A 27,798-nucleotide genomic window follows, 5' to 3' on the forward strand; every position below is an offset into this window, starting at 1 on the left:
AGCATTTAAAACTTATAATTTCAAGACCTTAATTGTCCTACATTTGGGTGAAAAATCCAAAGGCTTTGGTTATAGTATCACTTTAGTGGAAATGTAAAATAAAATGGAAATCTGTTATCTTTTTTTAAAGTACATAGTATGTCTTAGGAATTGATTTGAATTGCACTAGGAGGTATTATCTAAAAAGCCACTTTTTCTTAGCAAATGTTTTAGACTAACTTTCTAGAACATATTAGAAGGATAGCTCTCAATATATATATTTTTTTTCTTGATAGAAGCATGAAATGGGCTTGCTGGAAGTGGCATAACTGTTGATCTTATCTTCTCCTATTCTGAATATTGTTTTTTGTTGTCCAGAAGCAAAAAATAAAAACACTGTATTTAAACAATAAAGTGCAAAGAGGCCACCCACTTCAGGACCTTCAGTGTAGGGCAGTACTGATAATACTAGTGTCATCCTTACATACTTTCTCCAGGTTTTTCCTATAACAAAGAAAACCTTATGACTGGTTATATTGGCCCCATTTGTAGCTATTCCACGTGAATGAGGCCGAATGCAATGTTTAGATACTTTGGTGGGAATATTCCTTTCCATTGCTATTGTCTAAAGGCATAAAAATGAATTTTTGTTTCTGAATTTTGGCCCCTACCTATGGCAGAAAATCAAAGCGATATTTTATTTTACACTCAACTGGGGAATTTAAAGAACTATGAGACATGGTGAGACTGTAATTGCTATAGGTATTTGGATATTATGTTTCAATCTCAGGATATTTTCAAACATTATATTGTTTCTCTTTCAGGGTAATAGATGGTCTGGAGACTCTAGATGAATTGGAGAAGCTACCAGTAAATGAGAAGACATATCGACCTCTTAATGATGTACACATTAAGGACATAACTATTCATGCCAACCCATTTGCTCAGTAGCTATAATAGACCTGGACAAATACTTGGCAAACTATTCAAGGAACACACCTATTATGGTTTACCCAGTTTTAATTATGTCAGAGATTGCATCATTATACAGCTTGTTTACAACTAAGATCTACTTGTTTACAGCTAAGATCTTCTATGAGTTGGTGGTACCAAGGGAAGCCAAACAGCTTTTACTCCTATTCTTAGAGGGTATTCTTTACTGTAACTATTACCTAATGCATTTCTTTAATTTTTTTTTAAAAACCCTGTTTAATTTTGTTTTTCCATATAAATATTCATTTTAAAATGCTGAGTCTCAAATCCAGGCATTGTTGAGCACCCTAATTACATGCTCCTACCATATGTAGTCCACATCCTGGAAATATTATTTTCTATTAATTATTTACTTTATACAGTTAGAAAGAGGAAGGACAAATAAAGAGATGGCCTAGAAAGGCCGGTCAATCCAGTTGTTATTTTCCCTGGTCTTTATAGTAAAGGCTCAGAGAGGTCTCAAAGTACAGTAAACACTCAGAATTTCCCAACTGATGTGCCCATGGAACATTTTAAAAAAATACATCTTTTCTTGTAAAGCAATTATACCCCAATAAAGATGTTAAAAATAAATAAATAAATAAAACTCTTAAAAAAATCTATATATATCTTTTCAAAATGCAGGGTAAAAAAGAAATATAATGCAGGATAGAGTCCTACAGATGATCCATTTGAAAAATACAATTAGTTGTAGAGTTCTGGTTTGGGTTTGAATCACAGCTCTGCCCCCTAATATTAACTTTAGGCAAGCTAATATCTCCAAGCTTTAACTTTCTCATACATAAATAATCCTTCACATGACTCTTGTGAGGATTAAATGAAATAATGTGTATAAAGCTTCTGGCATGTAGTAAGTGTTCTGTAGCAAGTAAATGGAAGCTGTGCTCTTAACCATATCAGGGCTCTCACCTAATCAGGCCATTTATCAGGCTCTACCATTGATTTGTTAAAGAACTATGTCCCACTCACTGTCTAGATCACCTAGGTTAGATTTGGGGTATTTCTAAAACTGATACCAAACATTTCTTCGTTTGTATCATTTCTGCAGATGGCTGATCTAATTGATTCTTTCTTAACTGCAATTAGGGAGTTAGCTTGCAGTTATTCTCTTGTTACTATTGGTACCTTCCATACCTTACACTAAACTGAGGGGCCAGTTACACTAATGCCCTCATGTTTTGTTTCACCCTTTTAATTTAACCATTAGTTTCTAGAATTAGTATTAAGGCCTCTTTTAGGCCAGAATTTGGTTTGCCACTTCTTATACTTGATATATTTCTTCTCCAAACATGTCATTGAATTTTTGTCACCACCCTTAAGAGTATTTTACTGATTGTCAGGAAGTTTTTGTACTGACATTGCCTCAATTTTTATTCCAAACTGTGCCATTTTTTTAGTGGTACAGATATGATTTCTGGGTTCTTCGAGCTCATTCTTATGTCTGCTTAGTTGTACCCATAAGGATCTCATAGATAGGGAGGTATACTGGCTCCCCCTTGGGCCTCTCGTAGGCTACCATGAGGATCAAAATCCAGAACGTTGATTTCTGTCCACTCACACTGAATTGACTGGTTCACTGATCACATTAGCAGTTGGGTAATTGACATTCTGTTCCATGTATTACTTGGCAGTAAGTATAAACTACTCAGAAGACTAGAATATTGCTGATCAACCCAAGTTCTCTTTAAAACGAAAGTAATGTGGTTCCCCAACTAGACAAGAGGTTGGCAAACTGCAGCCCTCAGGCTGGCCACCTGTTTTTGCAGATAACATTTTCTTGGAACTCTGCCATTCCCATGTTTATGCAGTAGCTCTGGTTGTTTTGTGCTACCAGAGCAGAAATGATTGGCTGTGCCAGAGACCAAATAGCCTGCAAGCCTAGAATATTTACTCTCTGGCCGTTTAAGAAAGTTTGCCAACCCTTGACCCAGACTATCAGAAGTTGCCAAATAATCATGGTTTCACAGCAAAGGGAGTTAAAACTCATACGAGTTTAAGGGATAGTATAAACTATGCCTGAAATCTGCTTCACCATGTTGCCGAAAAATCGGCTTCCCTGTGCACTGAGGCCGAACAGAAATACGGAGACAGGGATTTTGGAGGAAGAGAGAGATGGCTTTATTTTTCTGCTAGGCAGAAGGGAAGACAGAAAGCTAGCGCCTCAACTGTGCCCCCCCTCCTTGGGAATCGGGAGATTTTAGATCAGCCCGGGGTACATGGTAAGGATCAAAGTAGTGAAGGTCTTGCATGCTTCCTTTCCTTTGCATTATTTCAAAACAGTCATAGCTGGCGTCAGGCTTCCTGGTAATTGGAGTCTGGCAGTCTGGTAACCGCATCCATTTGCCTCTCGTTTATCGGCCTGTGACCTTGTCTCTGAAATTCAAAAACTATAGGGGGTGATTTGTTACAAGGGGCGTGTAGAATGTAAGTGCCGGGAGTGAGAGGTGGGGTATGTAACACACAGAGTCAGGGGTGATGGGTGCCGAAGGTAAATTACCTAGTGTCAGGGAGTGAGGTTCGCTTTGTAAAATACAAATCTACTTACTACAAATTAGTGACAGTTAAACAAGGAGTGATTAACTCTCAGGGCCAGCTGTGCTGCTTCTTTCGCCTGCTCGATGCTCCCTTTTTTCCCCTTGCTCTCAGGAGAAGGAGAAAGAAAACTCACTTCTATTTACATCGCAACATGATTAACTCTCAGGGCCGGCTGTGCTGCTTCTCTGCCTGTTCGCTGCTCCCTTTGTCTCCCTTGGTCTCAGGAGAAGGAAGACTTCATGGCTATTTTTGCTGCAGCCACCATTCTTGAATTGTACCTGAATTCATTAGAATTCTTGAGTCCTGTTAGATCCTCGTTTGGAGCTCTTGAGTAGAAGGCTTGCAGACCTTTTGGTTAATGGCAAATTGAAGAGTTGTAATTCATACCTTGGTTGAACTTGGAAATTTCCAAATCCATTTAGCAACACATTCTTAATCTCTATGGTGGGTATTTCTGAAGACATGTATTTTTGTTGTTTGAACAACTAAAACTAGTAAGTAATTTATTGAGCTTCTTCCAGGTTTGGCTACAAAGGACATCGGACACTGTCTACTCCATGGGAGCACAGTCTAAGGACCTAAGAGACATGTAAATAGATAAATTTTAATACAAAGGACTCAACTTTTAATCAGTTTAGTAAAGTGGATAGATTAGTTACTATTTCACTAATGGATTGGTGGTTCTTTAAATTCAATTTGTACCAATTGTGGTTCAGGTAGTGATACTCCATATAATAATTATAAAGCAAATCTAGAAGAATACATGATAATGGAAAATTTTTTAAATATAATGAAAAAGGAATTAATCCCAATCTTTATAAAGCTGCAAATATCAATATTAGAACTGTGATGTGTGAGGGATAAGACTAGAATAATAGAGTGTAAACAGTAGTGTATACATAGTTTATTTAAAGCAGTATCCAAAAATCACTTTAAAAAGAGAAGAGGGGACTTCCCTGGTGGTGGTTAAGACTGTGCTTCCATTGCAGGGGGCACGAGTTTGAACCCTGGCCAGGGAACTAAGATCCCCTGTGCTGCACAGTGCAGCCAAAAAAAAAAGTTATTCCATAAATTGTGTTAGGATAACCAGTAAATGACATGGAGAAAAAAAAAGCAAAAGAATTTCACCTCACATGATATACCAAAATTCCAGATGGATAAAAGAGTTGCCTTTTTAAAGAAAACAGAAGAAAAATTTAAAACATTTCAAAGAATTCCTCTGAAGAAGAAAGGAATTTCTCAGTTTACAAACTTGACAGAGGTAAAGATGGAATAGGTTTAACTGCATGAAAATAGGACAAAAGAGAACTGTACAGAAAAGCAATAAGGTATGAATGGACAAGTCACAAGAGAAAATGTGCAACTTCACTAATTAGAAAATAAAGTTACAAGTATCCACCAAAATAACAAATTTTTAATGTTATGCACTAATTTAGTTAGAGCCGCCAAAACAAAGTACCAGAGACTGGGTGGTTTAAACAACAGAAAAGTTTCTCACGGTTCTAGAGACAAGTTGGGAGATCACGGTGTGGGCAGGGTTGTTTACTCTGAGGCCTTTCTCCTTGGCACGTAGATGACCATTTCCTGTCTTCACGTCATCTTTCCTCTGGGTGTGTGTTTCCCAATCTCTTTAAAAGACACCAGCTAAAGTGGATTAGGACCCTCCCTAATGACCTCATTTAATCATATTACCTCTGTAAAGACCCTATTTACTGCCAACTAAAAATTGTCGCTTACCATCTGGCTCTAGTGTATAAGAGTGAAGTCACTAGCCACTGCAGTCACTGACTTTCAACACACCTTGAAAGGAGTTCAGAGTGGAGATCAGGAATGAGGCACCCTGTGCTTTGGGGAAAACAGGCAGAACAGGCCTTCGGATAGATATTTTCAGGAGAAGATTTTATGAGCCCAATTTTCTTGCATCTTCTCATATCTAGAAAAGCACTAAAATCATTAATGGAGACACCTACCTGCTCCTCGTGACTAGCAGCAACCCTCTGACAAAAGGTGTGCTTGACTGCACATATCCCCCTTCACTAAAATCATATATAACACTAACTTCTCCCCCTACCTCTTGGGAGCAGTTCCTCAGAGCTGAGAGGCTGTCTCCCCAGGCATTTTGCCCCAAATAAAACTTACCTCACTACTCTCACATTGTGCATTTTTTTCAGTCCACACTACAAATACAGTCACGTTCTGAGGGAGTGGAAGTTAGGACTTAAACGCATGAGTATATGGGGGGGGGCACAGCCCTTCAAACAGCCCATAGCATGCACTAACAGACGCACTAAAATGGCTAACTTCATTAATGAAACTTTGGATATATCCTGAACCAGTAATCGGCTGTTTGTGGGCCTTGCTAAATTTAAAACCATTTTGGAAAGCAATTTTGGCAACATGTACAGGATTTTTTCATTGGCTTTTACCCTGTAATTTTACTGTGAGGATTTCGCCTAAAGAAATTAAATACTCTAAATTGCTGTCTGCACAAACTGCAACTTTGACCTGTAATAGCAGAACATGGCTAATGCCCATATTTAGATTGCTGTTAGGATTAAGTGAGAACTTATGTACCGTGTTTGGCACAACGACTTCGATTAACTGTTATACTCCAAGGACTGGGATTCCCTAGGTTTTGCTTAACATTTAAATGTGCTGTTAAACATATACCGAATAGCTGTAAATTTCACAAGTTACTGTGAGAAATTTCTCCCTCACAAGTGAAATACTTACCTTGTACTTAGTGATCCTGACCCCATGTAAGAATCTAGGTATTAATGGTTTTAAAGCATCTTCAAAGCCATTTTGAGAAGCGGCTTAAGAAAGGCAAACAAGCATGGGGATCCTGGGGATGCATATTCCTCATCACTTTACCCTACAGTAGTTGTGCATCCGTATCCGGCAAGTTATCTACGCTGCTCTCCTGTCTAAATAAAGCCAGTAAGATTACGCTTTACCGTAATACGTGATAATTTTATGCGTTCCACTAAATTTGTAATGAGTACGTGATTTTCTTCAAGTGACAAATGGAGAAGGGGCGGGGCGCGGGAGTCAGGATTGGCAATTACTTTGTTCCATCAAATTGCAGCTTGGAAAAAAAAATTGCAGCTTGATTTTTGTTGTTCAGAGGTTGTTTCCTGAAAATTGTCTTCTTCTAATGACCTTCCATTTCCCCCTTTCACAGTTTACTTCATCTTTACACCGCAGAGGTCTCGCTTAACGCGGAAATGTTGCTTGTGAGGAGTTCCACTTTCTGTCTCCAGGCTTTTGCGCTCACATTTCTTCGACTTCTAAAACCTCGGGAAAAATCTTTACAATCCAAGTTCAGTGCGTGTGGGTCCCAGCCACCGAAGATTTAACTAGTTTTAAACAGGTCTCAGAACTTTAACAAAAGCCCAAATCCAGACAATTCCCAATTTGGGGCTATTTGATGCAGATGGTGTAATTTTTTTTAAAGCATCGTTTAAGCGATTGCAATAGGGTACAGGCTATTTTGTACCCTGCTTCCCTCACTCTTCCTCATTTCTAGCGTTCACAAACACAATTTTTAGTGACCATGAGCGAGTCTCTTCTCTCCAACTCTTACAATGTTTTCTCAGAGTCCGATCGGAGAGCAGGGCCAACATGGCGGCCACCAACAGCTTCCCTCCCTCCACCCTTGGTCGCTGAGCGCCCGACCCAGAACCTGCGCACAAGTCGGAGCCGGAGTCGGCTCCGCCCTCCCCGCCTGCGCGCCCCGCCCGGAGGCGGAGGCCCGCTTGCAGCGTCATCGTGTTTTCCAGGAGAGCCCTGACGCGGTGACTGTCAGCTCCATTTTGCTGCCGGAGCTCGCAGCAGACGCTGCGTTTTCTCCGTGGTCGCGTTGCAAGCATTGTCTCCTTAGGCTTGGACTCTTTTCCAGGACGGTAAGACGCGGGAGGAAGCAGGCCAGGTGTCAGGGCCTCTTTTTGTGCCTCAAGAGCGCTTGTGACGCTCCCCTCCAAGCTTGTTGGGCGCCCGCAGTCTCCGGCACGGTGACCCCTCTTTTCCCTACCCTCCCGGCTGCACAAAGGTGGCCCGCTCGTCTTCCATGCTTTGCCAAGCCCGTCGCTGCGAATTTCTGTTTGAACCGCAACGCTCCAGTCACTGGTGGAAGGTAGCGGTAGGGTTTGCCAGGCGGGGGAAGGTTCTCGAACGTTTGCCTTCCCCAAAGGGAGGGGGGAAGGGCCGAGCCCCGGAACCCACGGGCGCCATGTTGTCTGCGGCGGTGGAGGCCTCGGCCGGGCTGTAAAATGGCGGCGGGGCGGAGACGGCAAGGCAGCCCGCGGGCGGTGGCGTTGACTCGGGTTCTGGAATGTGCCTGAGTCTCGCTCCTCTGAGGAAGTGTTCTTAACAAATGAAAAGAAAGAACACGTTGACCTGGTGTAAGGCGGTGTCACTTAATGTCCAGTTGAGTCTTAAAGGATTCCGGGGAAAATGGCGCGTGCCTTTGCCTTCAGTGGTGTAAACAAAAGTCAGGTTTAGGATCTCGAGGAAAGAAAAATAATATGGCGTATTTGAAGGAGCGCGTGAGAGAAGTCGGGCAGTGGGGCCATTTAGCCGAAGGTACTTCTTGCAGAACCCCCCGCCCAGAACAATTGGAGCTTCTTGATTTCGAGGTGCCTTTAGAGACGAGGTGAGGCCTGGGCAGTTAGTACTGATATGAACGGTAGTTGGTAAAAGTTTCTGTATAACGTCTTTTTCAAGTTAAGAATTTGTGATTCTGGCAGGAAAGGATTTTTCCCAACGTTCAGAAATTGGGATTTCCTCCTATTTTTCCAATCCTCTTCTAGTAAATCTGAGCGTGACATGAATAATGCAGAATATCTATGAATAAGGTTCCGACTCTAGATTTTGAGGCAGCAGAAAAAAAATCATTGGGTTTATCAGTGATTTCAGGTTGGGTGATAATGATTTTTGAACTTTGATTTAAAAGAACAATAAAACGTCACAACTAGAGTGAATTTGCAACAGTGTTGACATGTGGGGTAATATTTAACTGGGAAAAACTTGTCTTTTATGTAGATGAGACACTCAAAGAGAACTTATTGTCCTGATTGGGATGAAAAAGATTGGGATTATGGAAAATGGAGGAGCAGCAGCGGCAGTCATAAAAGGAGGAGGAGATCACATAGCAGTGCACGGGAGAACAAGCGCTGCAGATACAATTACTCTAAAACATCTGATAGGTAATGAGAATATTTATAGTGTCTCAGTATAAAAATACTTTAATTACAGTGTTACGTATCAGTTGTATCTCAGTAAAACTGGGAAAAATACATTTTCATGATTAAAACTAGAGGCGACTTACGATAACTGATTACCATTTCTGTTTCCAGTGACAACTTGTAATGGTTGTAAAATTGGGAGTTTTTTTTTTTTTTTGCTTTTTGGTAAGAAAAGAGTAAAATCTTATTAAGAGTACTGTTTTAAGAGATTTACTGAGAATTTGAGGATATTTGGGATTAACATAGAGCATTGAAAATGCATTTTCACTTTTTCTAGCTATTATCTGGAAAGCAGATCCATAAATGGGAAGGATTATCATAGTCGACGCTACATTGATGAATACAGAAATGACTACAATCAAGGATGTGAACCTGGACATCGTCATAGAGATCATGAAAGCAGATATCAGAACCATAGTAGCAAGTCCTCTGGTAGAAGTGGAAGAAGTAGTTATAAAAGCAAACACAGAATTCACCACAGCACTTCATATCATCGTTCACATGGGGTATGAGCTCTTTTAAAATATTTTGGAAATTTTATTTCCCTTGTGGAACAGGAAAACTTGAAATTGTGTTTGATCATTTGAGGAAGTTCTGTTTAAGATAAAGTCGTCTCGATTTTAACTTGCAGGAGTCTTTGTGTTTGTGCATTGGATAGGAAATTCTTCAAATACCATATCTGTATAGTTAATATAGTAATAGATTTTATTAGTAGTTGGCAACTAATTGTCATTCCAGTGACAGGTAATTTAGGTTAGTTTATAGCAGGGATTACAAGATATTCTGAAAGTTTTCTTATAGTACTTCAAGAAATGTGATTTGTTAAATTAAAGTCTTACTACAAATAGAAGTAGAATTTTTATATTTGTACGACTGAGGATTATGCCATGCATGCCTCTTTGTTCTGGCAAAGCATATTCTCTAATCCTTTTTTCACTAAGGAAACCACTTAAACAGATTTGAATGTTATGGGTTATGGGTTAATTTGGAGATCAAGCTCAGATGACATTTTAAATACCATAGTGTTTCTTGTATGCCAATTTTTTTTTCTCCCCAAAATTAGGATTTTTAATTTTATTTGCTGTTTTGTTATTTTCTTAGTTTAGCTGGGAAATTATAATTTGGCCACAGTCTACTTTTGACAAGTAAATATTCTACAATTTTGCAACATTAAATTAGGACACTAGAAACTTAAAATTATGTTTCAGTGAGTGCTACAACTAAGCATTTTTTAAAAAAGAAAAACAATTGTATTATGTTTTGTTGCCTTGCCACTTTGAGTATCTTATCTGAAAATCTGTTCCTTGCCATGTTTTTCTCCTGTTAACATAAACTATGTGCCCTGTGAATTTCTGGGGACTGAATTTGAAATTGCTCCTGCCAACCGTTTGTGGCCTGGCGTGTATCTGAATGCCTGAATATCTCCCCGCTGAATGAATTTCGTATTCTGCCCTGAATTCACTCGGGTATATTGATTGGCTGGATGATCTTGGTGCCGCCCACTTGACGTTTCCAGAAGAGTCACCGAAGGAAAAGAACCAGGAGTGTAGAGGATGATGAGGAGGGTCACCTGATCTGTCAGAGTGGAGACGTACTAAGTGCAAGATGTATAGAATATTTTTCAACACTTATTAACTTTTCAGATAACATAATCTATATATAGATTAAGATTTCAGGGATTTGGAAATCTTTTTTTCTTTCTCTGTTTTTGTTTTGTTTTTTTCCATTTCTTTTGGTGGGAGGGGTTGTGTTTTTACTTTCTTTAGAAATTTAATGTTTGTTATGCAGAACTTCCAAAACAGTAAATCAAGTTAATGAAATTAGCTTAAGAATGAAATTAGACCTAAAAATAGTTATATATGTTTTTTGGCAGTGTTGACCAATAAAATATCTAGTGACTAAGGAAATTTGTAGCATCAACTAGAATAATCTGCATTTGATAGCCTTTATTGTAAGTAAACTGTTTCCACTTCTTGGTATAACTGAGTTTTATTTCTCTCTTTTAGATGAAATTGTAGATACTTTAGGTGAAGGAGCTTTTGGGAAAGTCATGGAGTGCATTGATCATAAAGCGTAAGTCTCCTGGCCTGGGATTGCACTTGGGAAGGTGAACAGTATAGAAAATTTATTCAGCTTTAAGATATAGTCTGACCACGAATTAGACACATCATTATACCCTTTTAGCTTGGATTTTTGACTTGTGTATAGGAAACTCCAATAAAGTTACTAGCCTTTTGTGTTCTTAAGCAGTAGCTATTAATAGTATGTGTAAGTCTCTAATTACAAGCTGAGAATAGATTTTATTGTTTCAGAAAGTATTCTTTTGTTGTCCCACTGGGCACAGTTGTGGCCATTGTTGTTTTTTTTTTTCTGGATCAGTATTTTTTAGCCTTGGTTTTATATTAGGAGTCTGTGGAGCTTTGCTTACCCCAGACATTGAACCAGTCTTCAGGGTAGCTTACCTAGGAACCTATATTTTTAGAAAGTAACCTAATTGATAAGGGGTAACACAGCTAGAGCTGAGAACTCTCCTAGATTGGTGTCATAAGTTTAATTATCTATGCCCTTCAAACAACTGATTGAAATTTCTTAACGTAGTGTAAGAAATTTTCTTTACTTTGTTTCCTGTTTGATTTTTTTTTTCCCTTTGGAATGGCAAAGCTTTTCTAAATGAATTATTAGAGGAGGCTTTCTACTATTGGTTGGTAAGGTTCTGAGAACTAGAACTCTTCATCCCCACTATATCCCAACTTTTTTGGTAACCTGGACCAAAGGAAGATTGGAGTTATTAGCCAGTGACTGGTATTATAGGAAGAAACTGCTCTATGTACATTTGTTTTACGTCTTAGTTGGAATGTAAATTGAGGTGATAATGTCCCAGTATTGTTAAATTAGAGCTATTGGTATGTAGTTAAAGGACCAAAAAAAAAAAAAATTCAAGTGGTCTGATGAAAAAAATCTGTCATTCAGCATGTGTTACTGACCCTACCGTATGCCCAAAGGTCATTCTAGTTGCTTACACTGAGTTGAAGTTAGAGTACTTACATATAATTAGACAAAACTGAATGCTAGACCATAAATTCAAAAAAACAAATACAATGGGTCAGAATAGAAGTAGTACAGTTTGAAGAGTGATGGAAAAATGGAATTGGACATCATCTTTATCATTTTTTTAATGTTAACTTTTCGTTAACAGGGGAGGTAGACATGTAGCAGTAAAAATAGTTAAAAATGTGGATAGATATTGTGAAGCTGCTCGCTCAGAAATACAAGTTCTGGAACACTTAAATACAACAGACCCCAGCAGAACATTGTAAGTATCAAAATAGAACTTAGAAAAATGGCCTCGGGTAGATTTGAATTGTAAGAGGCTGTACTCAGTTTTTTTCTCATATGTTTATAGCCGCTGTGTTGAGATGTTGGAGTGGTTTGAACATCATGGTCATGTCTGCATTGTGTTTGAACTACTAGGACTTAGTACTTATGACTTCATTAAGGAAAATGGTTTTCTGCCCTTTCGACTGGATCATATCAGGAAGATGGCATATCAGATATGCAAGTCTGTGAATTGTAAGTGTTTGGCATATATTCCAGAAACTTGAGTTTATGGAGACTGGTTTTAATGCCAGACCAATTTGAGTCTTTGAAAAGAAAAAAGTACAATCTAACATATATGACTTGGAGGCCTGACTTAATTAAGAGTAGGTAGGAGAGGGCTTCCCTGGTGGTGCAGTGGGTAAGAATCCGCCTGCCAACGCAGGGGACACGGGTTCAAGCCTTGGTCCGGGAGGATCCCACATGCCGCAGAGCAACTAAGCCCGTGCGCCACAACTACTGAGCCCACGAGCCGCAACTACTGAAGCCTGCGCGCCTAGAGCCTGCGCTCCTCAATGAGAAGCCACCACAATGAGGAGCCCGCGCACTGCAATGAAGACCCAACACAGCCAAAAATAAATAAATAAATAAATAAATTTTTAAAAAAAGCATTGTTTAAGAGTAGGTAGGAGAAAGATGTGGTTGATTACAAGCGGTTGGTCAGCTTACTGCATTTCATTCAGTAAAGAGAATATTGTCCAGCATATAATAATAAATTGTATAAGACTGATTCAACGTTTCTAATTTCTAAAAATGATAATCTAGAACCACTGGGTTAAAATTAAGGAATGGCAGATCTCAGCTTCATAAGAGAAAGATACTTCTAAGCAGTTAGCTGTCAGTGAAGTAACTTTTTAGAGGGGTAATGGGTTTTAGTCCCTGGTGGTTTTGTAGTAGGCTATTGAATGTTGACCACTTATTTGGACATGAAAAGGCATTCAGAGAGGATTTTTGTTACAGGGCTTTGGGGTTTGGTTAGGGTTTTGGTTTTCAATTTTTAGAATACAGGAACTTTTTCTGTTTCATTCTCAGTTCTGCACAGTAATAAGTTGACTCACACAGACTTAAAGCCTGAAAACATCTTATTTGTACAGTCTGACTACACAGAGGCATATAATCCCAAAATGGTAAGTCTTTGATGTTTTATCTTCATAGTTTTAAGTGAATATTTTACACCTTAATGTAATGCCTCCTTAATCATTTATGATTTTCAGAAACGTGATGAACGTACTTTAATAAATCCAGATGTTAAAGTTGTAGACTTTGGAAGTGCAACATATGATGATGAACATCACAGTACATTGGTATCTACAAGACACTATAGGGCACCTGAAGTTATTTTAGGTAAGAATTTCTTAATTGTGCTTTGAGACCTGTGTATGTTTTTATTGAAGCTAACTAAAATTTATTTACAGTTCTAGGTGTTTGTAGGACTACCTTTTTCCCTTTTAGGGATTAGTATAGTAAAACACATTAAGGGTTTTAAGCTCTTTGTTATTCCAAGTAGTCAGCTCTGGGACTTTGAGAAGTTGCTTAATCTTTCTAGAATGCAGTTTGCACATTTGTAATATGTGATGGGATGTTATTTTTATTTATATTTTGGCTGTGCGACCAGCGTGCGCCCCCTGCAGTGGAAGATGGAGTCTTAACCACTGGACCGCCAGGGAAATCCCATGATGGGATTTTAAAACATAATCATATAATGCCTCTTATACTTCATACATGTCATGTCTAGTCTTTGCATGGTGTAGCTTGCTCCCATTTTACAAGTTAGTAAATGGAGGTTTAGGAAAAAAAATTTTCCCCAAATCAGTCCCAAAAGAGTAAGCCAGATTTGGGGCTTGAAACTAGATGTCTCCAGAGCCCTAACTAATTCTTACATGCTATGCTATCGTATTATGTTTAAGCTTGGATTAAGTGATTCCTTTAGGATCTTTCCAGCTCAAACATCAGATTATATCCTTGTTTTTTAAAATGTTGATAAGAAATATTGAGGAGTTTTTCATTAACAATTTGCTTTACTTTGCAGCCCTAGGATGGTCCCAGCCATGTGATGTCTGGAGTATAGGATGTATTCTTATTGAATATTACCTTGGGTTTACAGTATTTCCAGTAAGTGACAATGATCTGTTTCAATGACTTTGCAAAAGTAAATTGCCTGTTTATATGAATTTAACACAAAGTATACACATTTAGGTAGCGCTTTTTCTCTCTCTCATTATAGACTATTAATTGTAGGTAAAGGTAAAGAAATAAAATCACGTGTAATTCTGATGCTGTTGGGCATTTGTATTTTCTTTATAATTTATCATTTTATTGGAAACATTTCTAAGTATATTACAAATAGTTATCTTTGTTTATTTAGGGAAATTGTCGGTGAACTTCTGTAGGCCTTAATTATTTTTTCTTCTAAGCTGTAACTTGCTAAAAGTATGCCTGTTTTAGAGATCACCTTCCTTTGTGACCTGTAACCTACGGACTAAAAATTTAGCAGCTGTGTTAAATAAGAACAAAGCACAACATGCAAATAGAAGTAGTTAATAACTTTTTGTTACTATTTTAGACACACGATAGTAAGGAACATTTGGCAATGATGGAAAGGATTCTTGGACCTTTGCCAAAACATATGATACAGAAAACCAGGTATGTTTAAGAGTAAGTGCCATTGATCACCTTTGCTAGATGTTTTAAGTTTTCGTTGTCAACATTATAAACATGAATGGATATGGACTTACTCTTAGGAAACGTAAATATTTCCATCATGATCGATTAGACTGGGATGAACATAGTTCCGCTGGCAGATATGTTTCAAGGCGCTGTAAACCTCTGAAGGTAAGCCTGGGTCATTGCTTAAGTGATCAAAACCTTGAGTTTTCCCTATTTTTTTGGTGGGGAAATAAAATTATAATAAGTGGTAGTAGAAAAGGCTGTTGATTGTATTTATTTTCCTTTCAGGAATTTATGCTTTCTCAAGATGCTGAACATGAGCTTCTCTTTGACCTCATTCAGAAAATGTTGGAGTATGATCCAGCTAAAAGGATTACTCTTAAAGAAGCCTTAAAGCATCCTTTCTTTTACCCCCTTAAAAAAAGTATATAAATCTGTAATTGTATAGCTCCCTTAAGAGATCATATGGACTGTATCAGTCTAATTTTTAAATTTAAGTTATTTTGTACAGCTTTTGTAAATTTACATTTTTGTATTGCCATGTTTATTTTGTTTGGGTAACTCGATTTAAGTAAATATTAGCTAAGTAAAGTAATGAACATCTTTCAGTAATTACAAAATGATTTATTCAGAATAAATTTTTGTACTTATAAAATTTATATGAATCTGTATAGTTTGTTTTTAGCACCATTTTTGTTCTACCTGTTATTGTAAGAATGGATGTGTATCTCTTCCTGGCATTTTCCTTAAGTCTTTGGAAATGTTTAGCTTTGTTTGCATTTTAGGGGTTGCCAGCATTGGGAGTTACGCCTGCCTTCTCTAAACCAAATGCAGTGAAACCAGGTTATAGAATACAAAGAACTAGAGATGAGCCAAGAGAATTGTTTGCTCCCTTTATTCCCATATTTAATATTGCTGCTTTCTTGTCACCCTCAGTGGGATTCCACAAATGGCTTAAGTTAGTGGGGAATTTAGGATTCTACGCAGTTGGCTTTTTTTTTTTTTAAAGACTTCTTTAGAGTAGTTATAGATTCACAGCAAAATTGAGAGGAAGGTGCAGAGATTTCCAGTATACTTCTTGCTCCACACATGTATAGCCTCCCGCATTATCCACATCCCTCATGTATTTAGGATTATAGGATACAGAGTGTTTTCACTGCTCTAAAAATCTGCTCTATTCATCCTTCTCACCTCCAACCTCTGGCAACCACTGATATTTTTACTGTCCTTAGTTTTGCCTTTCCTAGACTGTCATAGTTGGCGTCGTATAGTATGTAGTCTTTTCAGATTGGCTTTCACTTTTTGAGTAATGTGCATTGAAGGTTCCTCTGTGTTTCCATAGCTTAATAGCTCATTTCTTTTTAGCTTACAATTTATTTTTTTTAATTATTTTTTATTTTGGCTGCACCAGTTCTTAGTTGTGGCATGCAAATGTCTTAGTTGCTGCATGTAGGCGGCTTAGTTGCTGCATGTATGCGGGATATAGTTCCCTGGCCAGGGATGGAACACGGGCCCCCCTGCATTGGGAGCATGGAATCTTACCCACTGGACCACCAGGGAAGTCCCCAGTTTATTTTTTAAATTCTGAAAGACACTGCAAGGTCTAAACTTTGGGTAGTGCTCCCCACATGCAAACACCTGGTCAGGAACCCAGTAGAAGAGCCCGCTTTGTAGGAAGCACTGCAACAGAGTTGTGTGGTACGGATATATTTTTACTGCAATTTTTAAAATTATACATGGCATATCCTCGTTAATATTTTAATGTAATGTAAATTACAAACGTACGTAATCAAATTAAAAAAATAAAAATGAATTTAAGTATCCTAAAACCACATAAAATGGAAACTTTCACTCATTTACATGGTAACACTAATAAAGACTTAGCAGCATTACTACCTAATGCTGTTTTATCCTAGTTCTTTCTGAAACATTCCAATTTAGTCTGTCTTTGTGCAGTTCACAATTGTCTATCATAAATATCTTTTACAAAAAGAACCTGTATGAGCATATATTTTCCAAGGTGGTTTGTACCTATTACAAAATAGATGTGTACCAGAGAGGGCCATCAAGAACTAAAGCATTCTGGTTGCAAATAATAAACATCTGTTCTCTAAGATTATGTGGACTTTTTATCTTATTTTTTTAAATTTATTTGGCCATGTCTGGTCTTCATTGTGGCATGCAGGCTCTTTCGTTGCTGCACATCGTCTCCGTTGTGGCACATGGGCTTCTCTCTAGTTGTGCGTGGGCTCAGTAGTTGTGGCACGCAGGCTCTAGTGCACGCATGGGTTTAGTTGCCCCATGGCATGTGCGATCTTAGTTCCCCAAGGACCCAAGTCCCCAGCATTGGAAGGCAGCTTCTTAACCACTGGACCACCAGGGGAAGTCTCTGGAGTTTTTAGACAAATAACATTCAAACATTTTCATAGATCATCTCCATTTGTTCAAATATTAGCTCTTCATGTTTTCTTTTTCCAGTAGTCAATCTTCATTATCTGCTTGTAATTCCTTTTTTTTTTAAGTGCTGAGTTAATAGTCCATTGTTTCGATATACCAGTTTATTCACCTATTGAAGGACATGTTTAACTGTTAAGAAGAAGTTGCCATTAACATCTGTGTGCAGGGATTTTTTTGTGGACTTAAGTTTCCAATTCCTTTGGATTGATACCAAGAAATGCGATTGCTAGATCAAATAGTAAGAGTATTTTTAGTTTTGTGAGAAATTGTGATTTCCCCCCAGTGTAGCTTGTCTTGTTCTCTTGGCATCGTATTTCACAGAGAAGTTGATGTGTAAGAAGTCCGGTTGGTCATTCTTTCGTAGGTTGCGCTTTTGGTGGTAGGTTTCTAAAAAGTCATTGGTACCCAAGATCATCTAGGTTTTCTCCCATGTTATTTTGAAGTTTTATAGGTTTGTGTGTTACATTTAAGTCTTTGATCCATCTTGAGTTAATTTTTGTAAAGGATTTAAGCCTCTAGATTAAATTTTGTGCTTTGCTTTTTATAAATATTTATTTACTTTTGGCTGCGTTGGGTCTTCATTGCTGCTCGTGGGCTTTCTCTAGCTGTGGCGAGCAGGGGCTACTCTTCGTTGCAGTGCAGGGGCTTTTAACTGCGGTGGCTTCTCGTTGCGGAGCACGGGCTCTAGGTGCGTGGGCTCAGTTGCTCTGTGACGTGGGATCTTCCCGGACCAGGGCTTGAACCCGTGTCCCCTGCATTGGCAGGCAGATTCTTAACCATTGCCCCACCTCAGGCCCTACATTAAGTTTACTCTGTCCTGACACTGCATCCTCCAGGTGGTGGCTGGTCATAATTTAAACACACACACACACAAACAAAAAAACACCCAAACACTTGTAAGTGGAGGTTGATTAGAATAAGCTATAAAGCCTGCACTGCTATAATTGGTCCTGAGGCCAGTGTTAATATTTATCACCCTCTCGTCTACCACACATTGTAGATTCACACTGCTAGTTGAGAATGCTTGCTTCTCATCGATGGGATGCCCAGACTTTCATCCCTTTTGAGGCGACTCAGTCTCCGCTTACCTTGCCTTTGTAAGGCCATGGTTGCTGCAGTTGCCCACTTGGAATTATCAAGTCATAGACATACCAAGAGTAAGTCCTTAAAGTTCCAGACATATTCTGCCTTGCCCCTGTAGCAGCAACCCTATCTTTCATAATAATCAGGCCCATTTCCCTGTGATATACTAACACCTTTACTTGGCTTATGGTCAGCCAGCATAAGAAGGCCCAAATAATCAGGCAGCAGTCAAAGCCTTAGGTTTAGTGGAACTCACTGGGTGTCCCCCTTGCAGAAGTTTCCTCCTGTCCTTGGAACAAAACCGCCAGTTCAGGAGTGTTCCCAAGTGGGTTGCTGGCCCCGAGTCATGCATTCTATCCAGTGGGGAAACAATAGCACATGATGGTCATTAGTTCAAAGTATATAACACATCTTGAAGGATAGTGCCCCAATCTCATAGATTGTTACCCCTAAATTCTTGTCTTAGCTGCACTTTTTTTTAAATAGATCTTTATTGGAGTATAGTTGCTTACAGTACTGTGAAGTTGTACACCAAAGTGAATCAGCCATATGCATACATATGTCCCCACATCCCCTCCGTCTTGAGCCTCCCTCCCATCCTCCCTATCCCACCCCTCTAGGTCATAGCAAAGCACTGAGATGATCTCCCTGTGCTATGCTGGTGCTTTCCACTAGCTATTTTACATTCGGTAGTGTGTATATGTCGATGCTACTCTCACTTTGCCCCAGCTTCCCCCTCCTGCCCCGTGTCCTCAAGTCCATTCTCTATGTCTACATCTTTATTCCTGCCCTGCAACTAGGTTCATCAGTACCTTTTTTTTTTTTTTTTTAGGTTCCATATATATGTGTTAGCATATGGTATTTGTTTTTCTCTTTCTGACTTACTTCACTCTGTATGACAGGCTCTAGGTCCATCCACTTCACTACAAATAACTCAATTTCGTTTCGTTTTATGGCTGAGTAATATCCCATTGTATATATGTGCCATATCTTCTTTATCCATTCATTTGTCAATGGACATTTAGTTTGGTTCCATGTCCTGGCTATTGTAAATAGTGCTGCAGTGAACATTTTGGTACATGACTCCTTTTGAATTATGGTTTTCTCAGGGTATATGCCCAGTAGTGGGATAGCTGGGTCATATGGTAGTTCTATTTTTAGTTTTTAAAGGAACCTCAATACTGTTTTCTATCATGGTTGTATCAATTTACATTCCCACCAACAGTGCAGGAGGGTTCGCTTTTCACCACACCCTTTCCAGCATTTATTGTTTGTAGATTTTTTGATGATGGCCATTCTGGCCGGCGTGAGGTGATACCTCATTGTAGTTTTGATTTGCATTTATCTAATAATTGGTGACGTTGAGCATCTTTTCATGTGCCTCTTGGCCATCTATATGTCTTCCTTGGTGAAATGTCTATTTAGGTCTTCCACCCATTTTTGAACTGGATTGTTTGGCTTTTTGATATTGAGCTCCATGAGCTGTTTGTATATTTTGGAGATTAATCCTTTGTTGTTTCATTTGCAAATATGTTTTTCCATTCTGAGGGTTGTCTTTTTGTCTTGTTTATGGTTTCCTTTGCTGTGCAAAAGCGTTTAATTTTCATTAGGTCCCATTTGTTTGTTTTTATTTCTGTTACTCTAAGAGGTGGGTCAAAAAAGATCTTGCTGTGTTTTATGTCAAAGAGTGTTTTTCCTATGTTTTCCTCTAAGAGTTTTATAGTGTCTGGTCTTACATTTAGCTCTTTAATCCATTTGGAGTTTATTTTTGTGTATGGTGTTAGGGAGAGTTCTAATTTCATTCTTTTACATGTAGCTGTCCAGTTTTCCCAGCACCACTTATTGAAGAGGCTTTCTTTTCTCCATTGTATGTTCTTGCCTTCTTTGTCATAAATCAGGTGACCATTAGTGCGTGGGTTTATCTCTGAGCATTCTCTCCTGTACCAGTGATCTATATTTCTGTTTGTTTGTTTGCGGTACGCAGGCCTCTCACCGTTGTGGCCTCTCCCGTTGCGGAGCACAGGCTCCGGACGCGCAGGCTCAGCGGCCACGGCTCACGGGCCCAGCCGCTCCACGGCATGTGGGACCTCCCCGGACCGGGGCATGAACCCGTGTCCCCTGCATTGGCAGGCGGACTCTCAACCACTGTGCCACACCAGGGAAGCCCTGTATACATTTTTAAACTTTACAAATGAGATTGCACCTCTTGCTTTTTTTTCCTCTTAACAAACACAAGTATTTCTGTAAGATAGGTGTGGCAGAACTTTTCTAAAAATATCTACCACAGTATCTCCCACTTCACATGTTCTTTGGCACTGGTAACTGCTTCAAATAATAGACTATAGCAGAAGTCATGCTAGGTCGTAAAAGCCCATGAAGCTTCCTTCTTGTTTTCCTTGAGCACCTGCTCTCGGCAGCTTGCTCGTCAGGGACTACCTTTTGGAATCCAGCTCAGTAGAATGCAAAAAGTTTGCTCCTATGTAGCTGTGCTCTCTCTAGTCGTCTTTGTGCTATTACTGTCATACAGATTACATAATTAGACATCAGAAGTTCATCAACACAGTTTTATCATTATTGGTTTATGGTACTTGTATTATACATCAGGAGAGAAAAAGAATTAGAAACAAAAAATACATTTATACTATCTTTTATGTTTACCTATGTAGTAACATTTACCAACATTCTTTATGTGAGTTTGAGTTACTATCCAGTGTCCTTTTTCTAAAAAATATCTATCTATCTATCTATCTGTCTATCTATATGGCTGCGCTGGGTCTTAGTTCCGGCACTCGGGATCTCAGTTGTGGCATGCGGGAATTTTAGTTGCGGATGTGGGATCCAGTTCCCTGACCAGGGATCGAATCTGGGCACCCTGCATTGGGAGCGCAGAGTCTTAGCCGCTGAACCACCGGGGAAGTCCCCACTGTCTTCATTTCAGCCTAAAGGACTGACTCCTTTAGTATTTCATGTAGGGCAGGTCTTCTAGTAACAGATTTTCTCAGTTTTTGTTTTTCTGGGAATGTCTCAAATTTTCCTTCATTTTTGAAGGATAAATTTGCTGGATATAGAATTTTTGGTTGGCATTCTGGTTTTATTTTTAGCACCTTGAATCTGTGATCTTATTGCCTTCTGGCCTCTGTGGTGTCTCATGCATTCAGATGCAGCCATTCCAAGCCACAGTCCTTGTAGTAATCATTATTGCAATAATCGCCAAATGCAGCAGGCACTTGGTTCCTCAAACACTTCATTTGTAAGTGCTTCATCGATAATTTGATTAACTGGGATGCTATTCCATGCCGTAGATTCCTCGACTTCTGTTTCCCACTGACAAAAAGCTCAGCAGTGTATTCAAGTACAAACCAGATCCCAAATACCCTTCTTTCAGAATTTTCTAGGACCACTCCTGGTACCAATTCTTTCCAGCCAGGAGACAAGAGAAAATCGAATTGTTTTAACAGAGGGATTTAATATAAAGTATTTTAAAGCAAGAACTAGAGAATTGAAAAGGCAAAGAGGGAATACTAATGTATCACAGAGGTAGTAATTACAGGAAGTAGAAATCATCTCTATGGCTGGGGGTAAAAAGGAAAGATGTTTGGATTATTAAAATAATTTAAAGGTTTAGAAGAGAGCCCAAAGAGCTGCGATTTAGTTTGGGGGGAGGTGCCCTTACCTGGCTGGTACTAGAGCCTTGAACTCAGAGAATGAACTTCACAGAGCTGGGGGCAGACCTTTGCGAGGAAAATGCCAACTGGCTGGTGCTGGTATCTCTGAGAGTGACCATAATAAGACTGATTCTGGTAGTATGGGACTACTGCAAAATGGAACCAAGTGCCACTGCCAGGGTGAGGGCCATTGCTGTGGTGACACTGACAGGAACAGGAAGCAAACAGGAAGGAGCAAGTTCTTCATCATTCCAGTCTCCCTCTAGAACCCCCTATAGGCAGAGCCTAACTGGGAACCAGATGACATATAAGAAAGGTAGTCGGCAGAGTCCCAGCCCCAGCATCACATAGGATGAAAGGGTCCGGAGCTGAGAGATGATAGCTTCATCATCTCTCACACACTACCACTTGATTTCTTTTCCTGAGATGATTGATCTATTTGGATTTTCTCCTCAAGTTTATTATGTTTATATATATATATTTTTAAAATTTTTGGCTGCATTGGGTCTTCGTTGCTGTGCGTGGGCTTTCTCTAGTTGCAGCAAACAGGGGCTACTCTTCTTTGAGGTGTGCGGGCTTCTCATTGCAGAGCACGGGCTCTAGGTGCGTGGGCTTCAGTAGTTGCAGCACGCGGGCTCAGTAGTTGTGGCACACAGGCTTAGTTGCTCCGCGGCATGCGGAATCTTGCTGGATCAGGGCTTGAACCCGTGTCCCCTGCATTGGCAGGCAGATTCTTAACCACTGTGCCACCAGGGAAGTCCCTCTTTATATTTTAAAATAACCATTCAGGATTACATTCATCTGCATGTGTTAGGGGACCTAAAATAATGATTTAAATAAGATAATTTTATTTCTTTATTATCTGAAAGAAGTCCAGATGTAGGTTGTCCAGGGATGGAATGCTGTTTGTGTCAAGAACTCAGGCTCTTCCTATTTTGTTGCTCTGCAATTCTCCACAAATAGTTCATCTTTACGGTCCAAGGATCCTGTTTGAACTCCAGTCATTGTGCCCATTTCCCAGCTAGCAGGAAGGAGATAGGGAAGGAAAAAAGACATAGCCTCTTGCTCTCAGGCAACGGTCCCCAACCTTTTTGGCACCAGGAGCTGGTTTCGTGGAAGACAACTTTTGCGGGGCTGGGGAGGGTCTGGTTCAGGCGGCAATGCGAGCAGTGGGGAGTGGTGGGGACCAATGGGGAGCGGCAGATGAAGCTTCGCTCGCTCGCCCACCACTCACCTCCTGCTGTGCGACCCAGTCGCTAACAGGCCGTGGACCGGTAGGGGTCCACGGCCCCGGGGGTTGGGGACCCCTGCTCTAAGGGCACTAGAAAGAGCCCATCCCACCCTCTGTAGCTTAATCATATGGCCACACTTGCTTACAAGGGAGGCTGGCAGATGTTTTCTGAGCGGACGTGTCCAGCTAAAAGTTGGGAATTCTAAGAAAAAATCAGGGAATTAATATTGGGGACCATGATACGTCTGCCACACAGGGGTATAGTGCTAGGGATCTGCCCACTTTATTAACTTTTTTGGTTCTGAGTTTTAATACGGTGCTTACTCTCATCTGTGTCTGGTATCAACCAGTCCATAGCCCCTGTCATTTCTCCCCAGTTTCTCCAGATGGTAACCCATTTTCTGCTGAACTTGTGGAAGGGCAGTGAGCAGGTGGCATAAGGGGAAGGGATAGAGGAGGTGGCTACTCCTCTGTACAGAGCCCAGTAAGCGCATCTATTTTCAGCTCCAGTCCTTACTCCCATCCTTAGAAAAACTAGTGGTCCCAACATCCGAGACTTTCCTGGGCCCTGAAGTATCAGTCTGCTTCTCATGGTTGTTAGCTCTCTGCTGTGCTACAGGGGCTTAGAACAGAGAAAGCTAAAACCAAGCCAGTGGGTCATCTATCTGCTTTCCTTCTTCCAACAGCTGATTATTTTTCATCTGCCGTTAACTCTTCTCTCTTGTCTTTGTAGCTTTTTAACTTTACATTGTTAAATGTAAAAGTTAAAAAGGTGAGAATGAAGTCTTGGGAGGACATTTACTCTGAATGCTTGACCACACTTAGAAAACATGACATTCATTCTTACTAGGCCATGAGGCTTTCAGTTGTCATCATGGGTCTTTCTACATGTTGCTAAAGCAGGCACGATGATGATGGTTGTTGGAACTTCCCTTACCTTTTACCAGTTCAGATCAAACAAGAAACCTGCCAGGGCTCTTAGTTCCCCATGAACATATCTTTCCTTGCCAAATAAAAATAATAGCCACTATTCACTGAGTGATTATGTGACAAGTACTGCATCAAGCATCTCTTTTATTTAAATAGATTATTTCATTGCAAACGCCTCAACCACTCCATGAGATGGGCATCATTTGATTTTACAGATGCAGAAAAGGCGGCTCAGGAGTTTTATTATTTGCCTCAATCGCACAGCTCATAGATGAGTGAGACATTTCTCCAAGACTGTGTTTCAGGTAGGCATGCAGTTTTGATGTTGAGGGCTTGCAAACCGTATTTTGTCCAGTGTAGCTTCCCTCATGGGATTTGAGTGGTAGGTGATAGCCCTTGAAGTGGACTCTCTCCAATGTGCTAGCACCTCCAGCATCCTTGCTCTGCACTCACCTCACTCTCCATTACCTGCCTCCTCCTGTAGGCCTGAATTCAGGCATCCAGTCCTGCTTACCTCCACAGCCCTGAACTCAGCGGAGCACCCAGCAGCATGCATCTGTTGACTGACAGCCTCTAATCCATCCTGGCCGCCATCAGTCATGGCAACCCTAACCACAGAACAGAAATCTTGGATTCATCTTTTCTAAAGAAAGTTGCTTCTAAATGTTTGTAATTCACACAACAGCCTTCATTCTACACGTAAACATCCCCCTCAGTGCATTTTTTCATACCTTCAACTTCTAATCCAGGAAACACTGGATTTGTTCTCATTACTTCACCTATTCAACTAAAACGTAATGTTTACTACCTGACAAATATTGGATACTGGGCATATAGTGGCGAATGATGGGAAGGCGGATTAAGTTAAAGAATTATGCAGGGCCCTCCAGGCAAAGGCAAACGCCTAACAACAAACTACACTTGCATTTAAATACTCTGGCTGTTGATAGATGCTGATGGCTCGAATTCAGGTGATGGCACTGGAGAGAAGTGATTTCAATAATTGGAATAGGCAGGATTTGATCTGTTAGATGTGAGGGCTGAAAGGGAAGGGACTTGAAGCCTTCCGGAGAGGGTAGATGCCATTACTTTTTACGAAGTGAAACACTGGCATTTTTTGAATATGTACGTGTTTGGATAGGAGTTTGAAGTACATGTGAGCCAAACAAAAGCAAACGTTGTTTGGAGAAAAAAAAAAATTTTCTGAGGGGCACAGGCCTTTTGATGGTACTTTAAACACGAAGTCAAAACAGTAAGGACCAGGACAGAACTGAGTGTTAACCAACCCCAGCACTCAAACGTTATTAGCATACAACAACCAGTGCAAGTCACTGCTTTTCTCTTTACATTAATAAGGAGTCTCATGAAATTTTATTCAATTTCAAGTGTACAGACAAGAAGCAAATTTCACAGAGAAATAACGCAGCAATATAATCACTGGCTTGGATGGCTGTACTTGAGGTTGTTCAGAGTGCCAAGAACTATCTGGATTATCGGCTACCCAGTTTTCTCCATTCTTCAGCTTTTTGCCACATGAGGATCCATTAGTCCTAACTAGAATGGAAATTAGGTGTACTTACAGACATAATATTTTATTCTCAGGATGCCAGAAAATGTAGAACATCTTTCTGAAGTAATAGGGGCTTCAGTCTGTAAGTGGGTCACTTATTTCCCCAATAGGTTTACCTCTAAGTCAACTTGAAGCACAGCCTTCAGGATTTCAAGCTTAAAAAAATGGTTTAAACTATTTTCATCCGATTTTAAAATGGTTACACTGACTGGAAATTCCCTGAAACAGCTCAGTTATATTTGATAACTTTGTAGCACCCCAAATTCATTACACACATTTAATGCATAGTTCCCAGACCTGCAGTAATACAACCATAACCATTCTAATCATATCATAGTTTAATAAGAGATTGGTCCCTCTAGGTAAAGTCTACAAAGCAAAGGACTGCGCAGATTTGTTGCCACGTTTCCTCTACTGCACTGTAGTAGGCACAAGCAGTTGAGCTTTTACTTTAACTAAGGTTATTAAGAGTTACTAAATTGACAGTGATAGAGTGAATTTGTAAAGTATCCTCACCATTTTTTCATTAAGAGGTGAAATGATCATCTTAGAATAAGGATAAAAGGATTGTAGGTGCATTGGAAAATTAAAATGATTGGATTTAATATGGCTACTAATATAGCCCACAGTTAAATAGAAGGAATAAAAGTGGGGAGGGAAAGGGAGTTTGGAAGCCTTTCTGATCCATACCAAATTTCACACAATTATGCATAAGACTGTTTAGGTACAAATCCACTGCAATTCAAGTTTTTAGACAGAGGCCAATTATAAATTCATTATTTCAAAGTCAAAAGTACTTATCACGTCTTCTAGATCCCACTTAAATAAAGTCTTCTTAAAAACTTATTTCTTAAAAAAAAAAACAAAAAACTTAATAATATTTCAAACCACTAGGTTTCAGTAGGCTGGTGAATAGACATACCCTATATCAGTACTAGAGGACTAATACTTTACATGAAAAATCATAGCACGGCAGTTTACCAGAATTCTCATAGAAATGCACATTAGCCTATTTTACATGGCACCTGTAAATACCATCTGAGGAAATTTTTACAAAGATAGTTCAGTAGTCTAGGTAATAATGTACACTAGAACTTTGGCATCTGTGTTACATTTTAAATCAACCAATAGTTCTATCAGGTCCTGCAAGCAGCCTACTTGAATGTGACAGTCGACTCATCAGTAAAATTTCAGTGCCGTTTATCAATGTGTTATGATGAACAACTTTAATTAAAATAAACATTCACCTAGGATTTTTTTTTTTTTTTTGCTGTACGCGGGCCTCTCACTGCCGTGGCCTCTCCCGCTGCAGAGCACAGGCTCCGAACGCGCAGGCTCAGCGGCCATGGCTCACGGGCCCAGCCGCTCCGCAGCATGTGGGATCCTCCCGGACCGGGGCACGAACCCGCGTCCCCTGCATCGGCAGGCGGACTCCCAACCACTGCGCCACCAGGGAAGCCCCTCACCTAGGATTTTAATTGATTTTTATAGATGAGAAGGAACCTGAATGATTCTATTTATGATACATTTATAAGTCAAAAAAAAAAAAAAAAGTAAGAATCTGGCAAGACCTCCAAAGCCAATGGGAAATGATTTGTCTGATGCCTATGGTGGGAAGGGTATAAAGTGCAGCTATTATAAGATGGTGACTGGCAGAAAACAAAGTTCTTCTATTTTCTAGTGACCCTGGCAGAAAAAAATACTGCTTCAAGATCTGGACACACATAAAGATACATCCGCCAACGCAAATGTCTATCACTAGGTCCCCTCCCCTTTTAAAAAAGATATATTAGGATCCGCATTCTCAAGCAGGGGTGGTGTCACCCCCAAGTAGGACCAAAAAAACCCCTTACTCTTTTCATGTATAAAGCAGATATATATACAGCATATCTATGATATTAAAATTCATTGGGGGGAATTCCCTGGCGGTCCAGTGGTTAGGACTCCACACTTTCACTGCCAAGGGCTGGGGTTCAATCCCTGGTTGGGGAACCGAGATCCCACAAGCTGTGTGGCGTGGCCGAAAAAATTCACTGGGGCACTATTAAAAAAAAAAAGTTTAAAAGG

The 27,798-nt window shown here is 39.8% G+C and overlaps 3 protein-coding genes across 6 annotated transcripts in view; 2 read left to right on the forward strand and 1 right to left on the reverse strand.

Moving 5' to 3' along the window:
* Positions 1 to 1,570, forward strand: part of PPIL3 (peptidylprolyl isomerase like 3) — a 9,515-nt gene extending 7,945 nt beyond the window's left edge. For all 4 annotated transcript variants that reach the window (XM_022567380.3, XM_089916529.1, XM_089916530.1 and 1 more), the window contains one exon: positions 804 to 1,570. In XM_022567380.3, the coding sequence (XP_022423088.1) occupies positions 804 to 930 (127 nt within the window). In that variant the 3' untranslated portion in view covers positions 931 to 1,570. The remainder of the gene's footprint in view (positions 1 to 803) is intronic.
* Positions 1,160 to 8,336, reverse strand: LOC149748538 (uncharacterized). Its single transcript, XM_089915914.1, has 3 exons — positions 8,159 to 8,336; positions 6,241 to 7,924; positions 1,160 to 5,440 (listed from the first exon to the last, which is right to left on the reverse strand). The coding sequence occupies exons 1-2, from the start codon at positions 8,334 to 8,336 to the stop codon at positions 7,017 to 7,019; spliced, it is 1,086 nt and encodes a 361-aa protein (XP_089772040.1). The 3' UTR covers positions 1,160 to 5,440; positions 6,241 to 7,016.
* On the forward strand, positions 7,285 to 27,291 carry CLK1 (CDC like kinase 1). Its single transcript, XM_022567375.3, has 13 exons — positions 7,285 to 7,412; positions 8,551 to 8,714; positions 9,031 to 9,259; positions 10,270 to 10,360; positions 10,760 to 10,826; positions 11,950 to 12,066; positions 12,157 to 12,323; positions 13,161 to 13,255; positions 13,343 to 13,472; positions 14,158 to 14,240; positions 14,692 to 14,771; positions 14,870 to 14,960; positions 15,084 to 27,291. Exons 2-13 carry the CDS (start codon positions 8,551 to 8,553, stop codon positions 15,225 to 15,227), a joined length of 1,458 nt encoding a protein of 485 aa, XP_022423083.1. The 5' UTR covers positions 7,285 to 7,412; the 3' UTR covers positions 15,228 to 27,291.
* Positions 27,292 to 27,798: the final 507 nt, after the last annotated feature.

The sequence above is a fragment of the Delphinapterus leucas genome, chromosome 8, assembly GCF_059928025.1.
Source record: "Delphinapterus leucas isolate spDelLeu-1000000601 "Yukka" chromosome 8, BTC_Dleu_Yukka2, whole genome shotgun sequence".
NCBI lineage: Eukaryota > Metazoa > Chordata > Mammalia > Artiodactyla > Monodontidae > Delphinapterus > Delphinapterus leucas.

Bases quoted from the DNA above. Each gene is read 5' to 3' on its own strand.
- LOC149748538 (XM_089915914.1), bottom strand. From the start codon at position 8,336: ATGTCACGCTCAGATTTACTAGAAGAGGATTGGAAAAATAGGAGGAAA. The intron at 7,925-8,158 runs GTCTCTAAAGGC...CTGGACATTAAG, and splicing joins AACTGCCCAGGCCTCACCTC to TGACACCGCCTTACACCAGG.
- CLK1 (XM_022567375.3), top strand. From the start codon at position 8,551: ATGAGACACTCAAAGAGAACTTATTGTCCTGATTGGGATGAAAAAGAT. The intron at 10,827-11,949 runs GTAAGTCTCCTG...TTTCGTTAACAG, and splicing joins GAGTGCATTGATCATAAAGC to GGGAGGTAGACATGTAGCAG. The intron at 14,961-15,083 runs GTAAGCCTGGGT...TTTTCCTTTCAG, and splicing joins GGCGCTGTAAACCTCTGAAG to GAATTTATGCTTTCTCAAGA.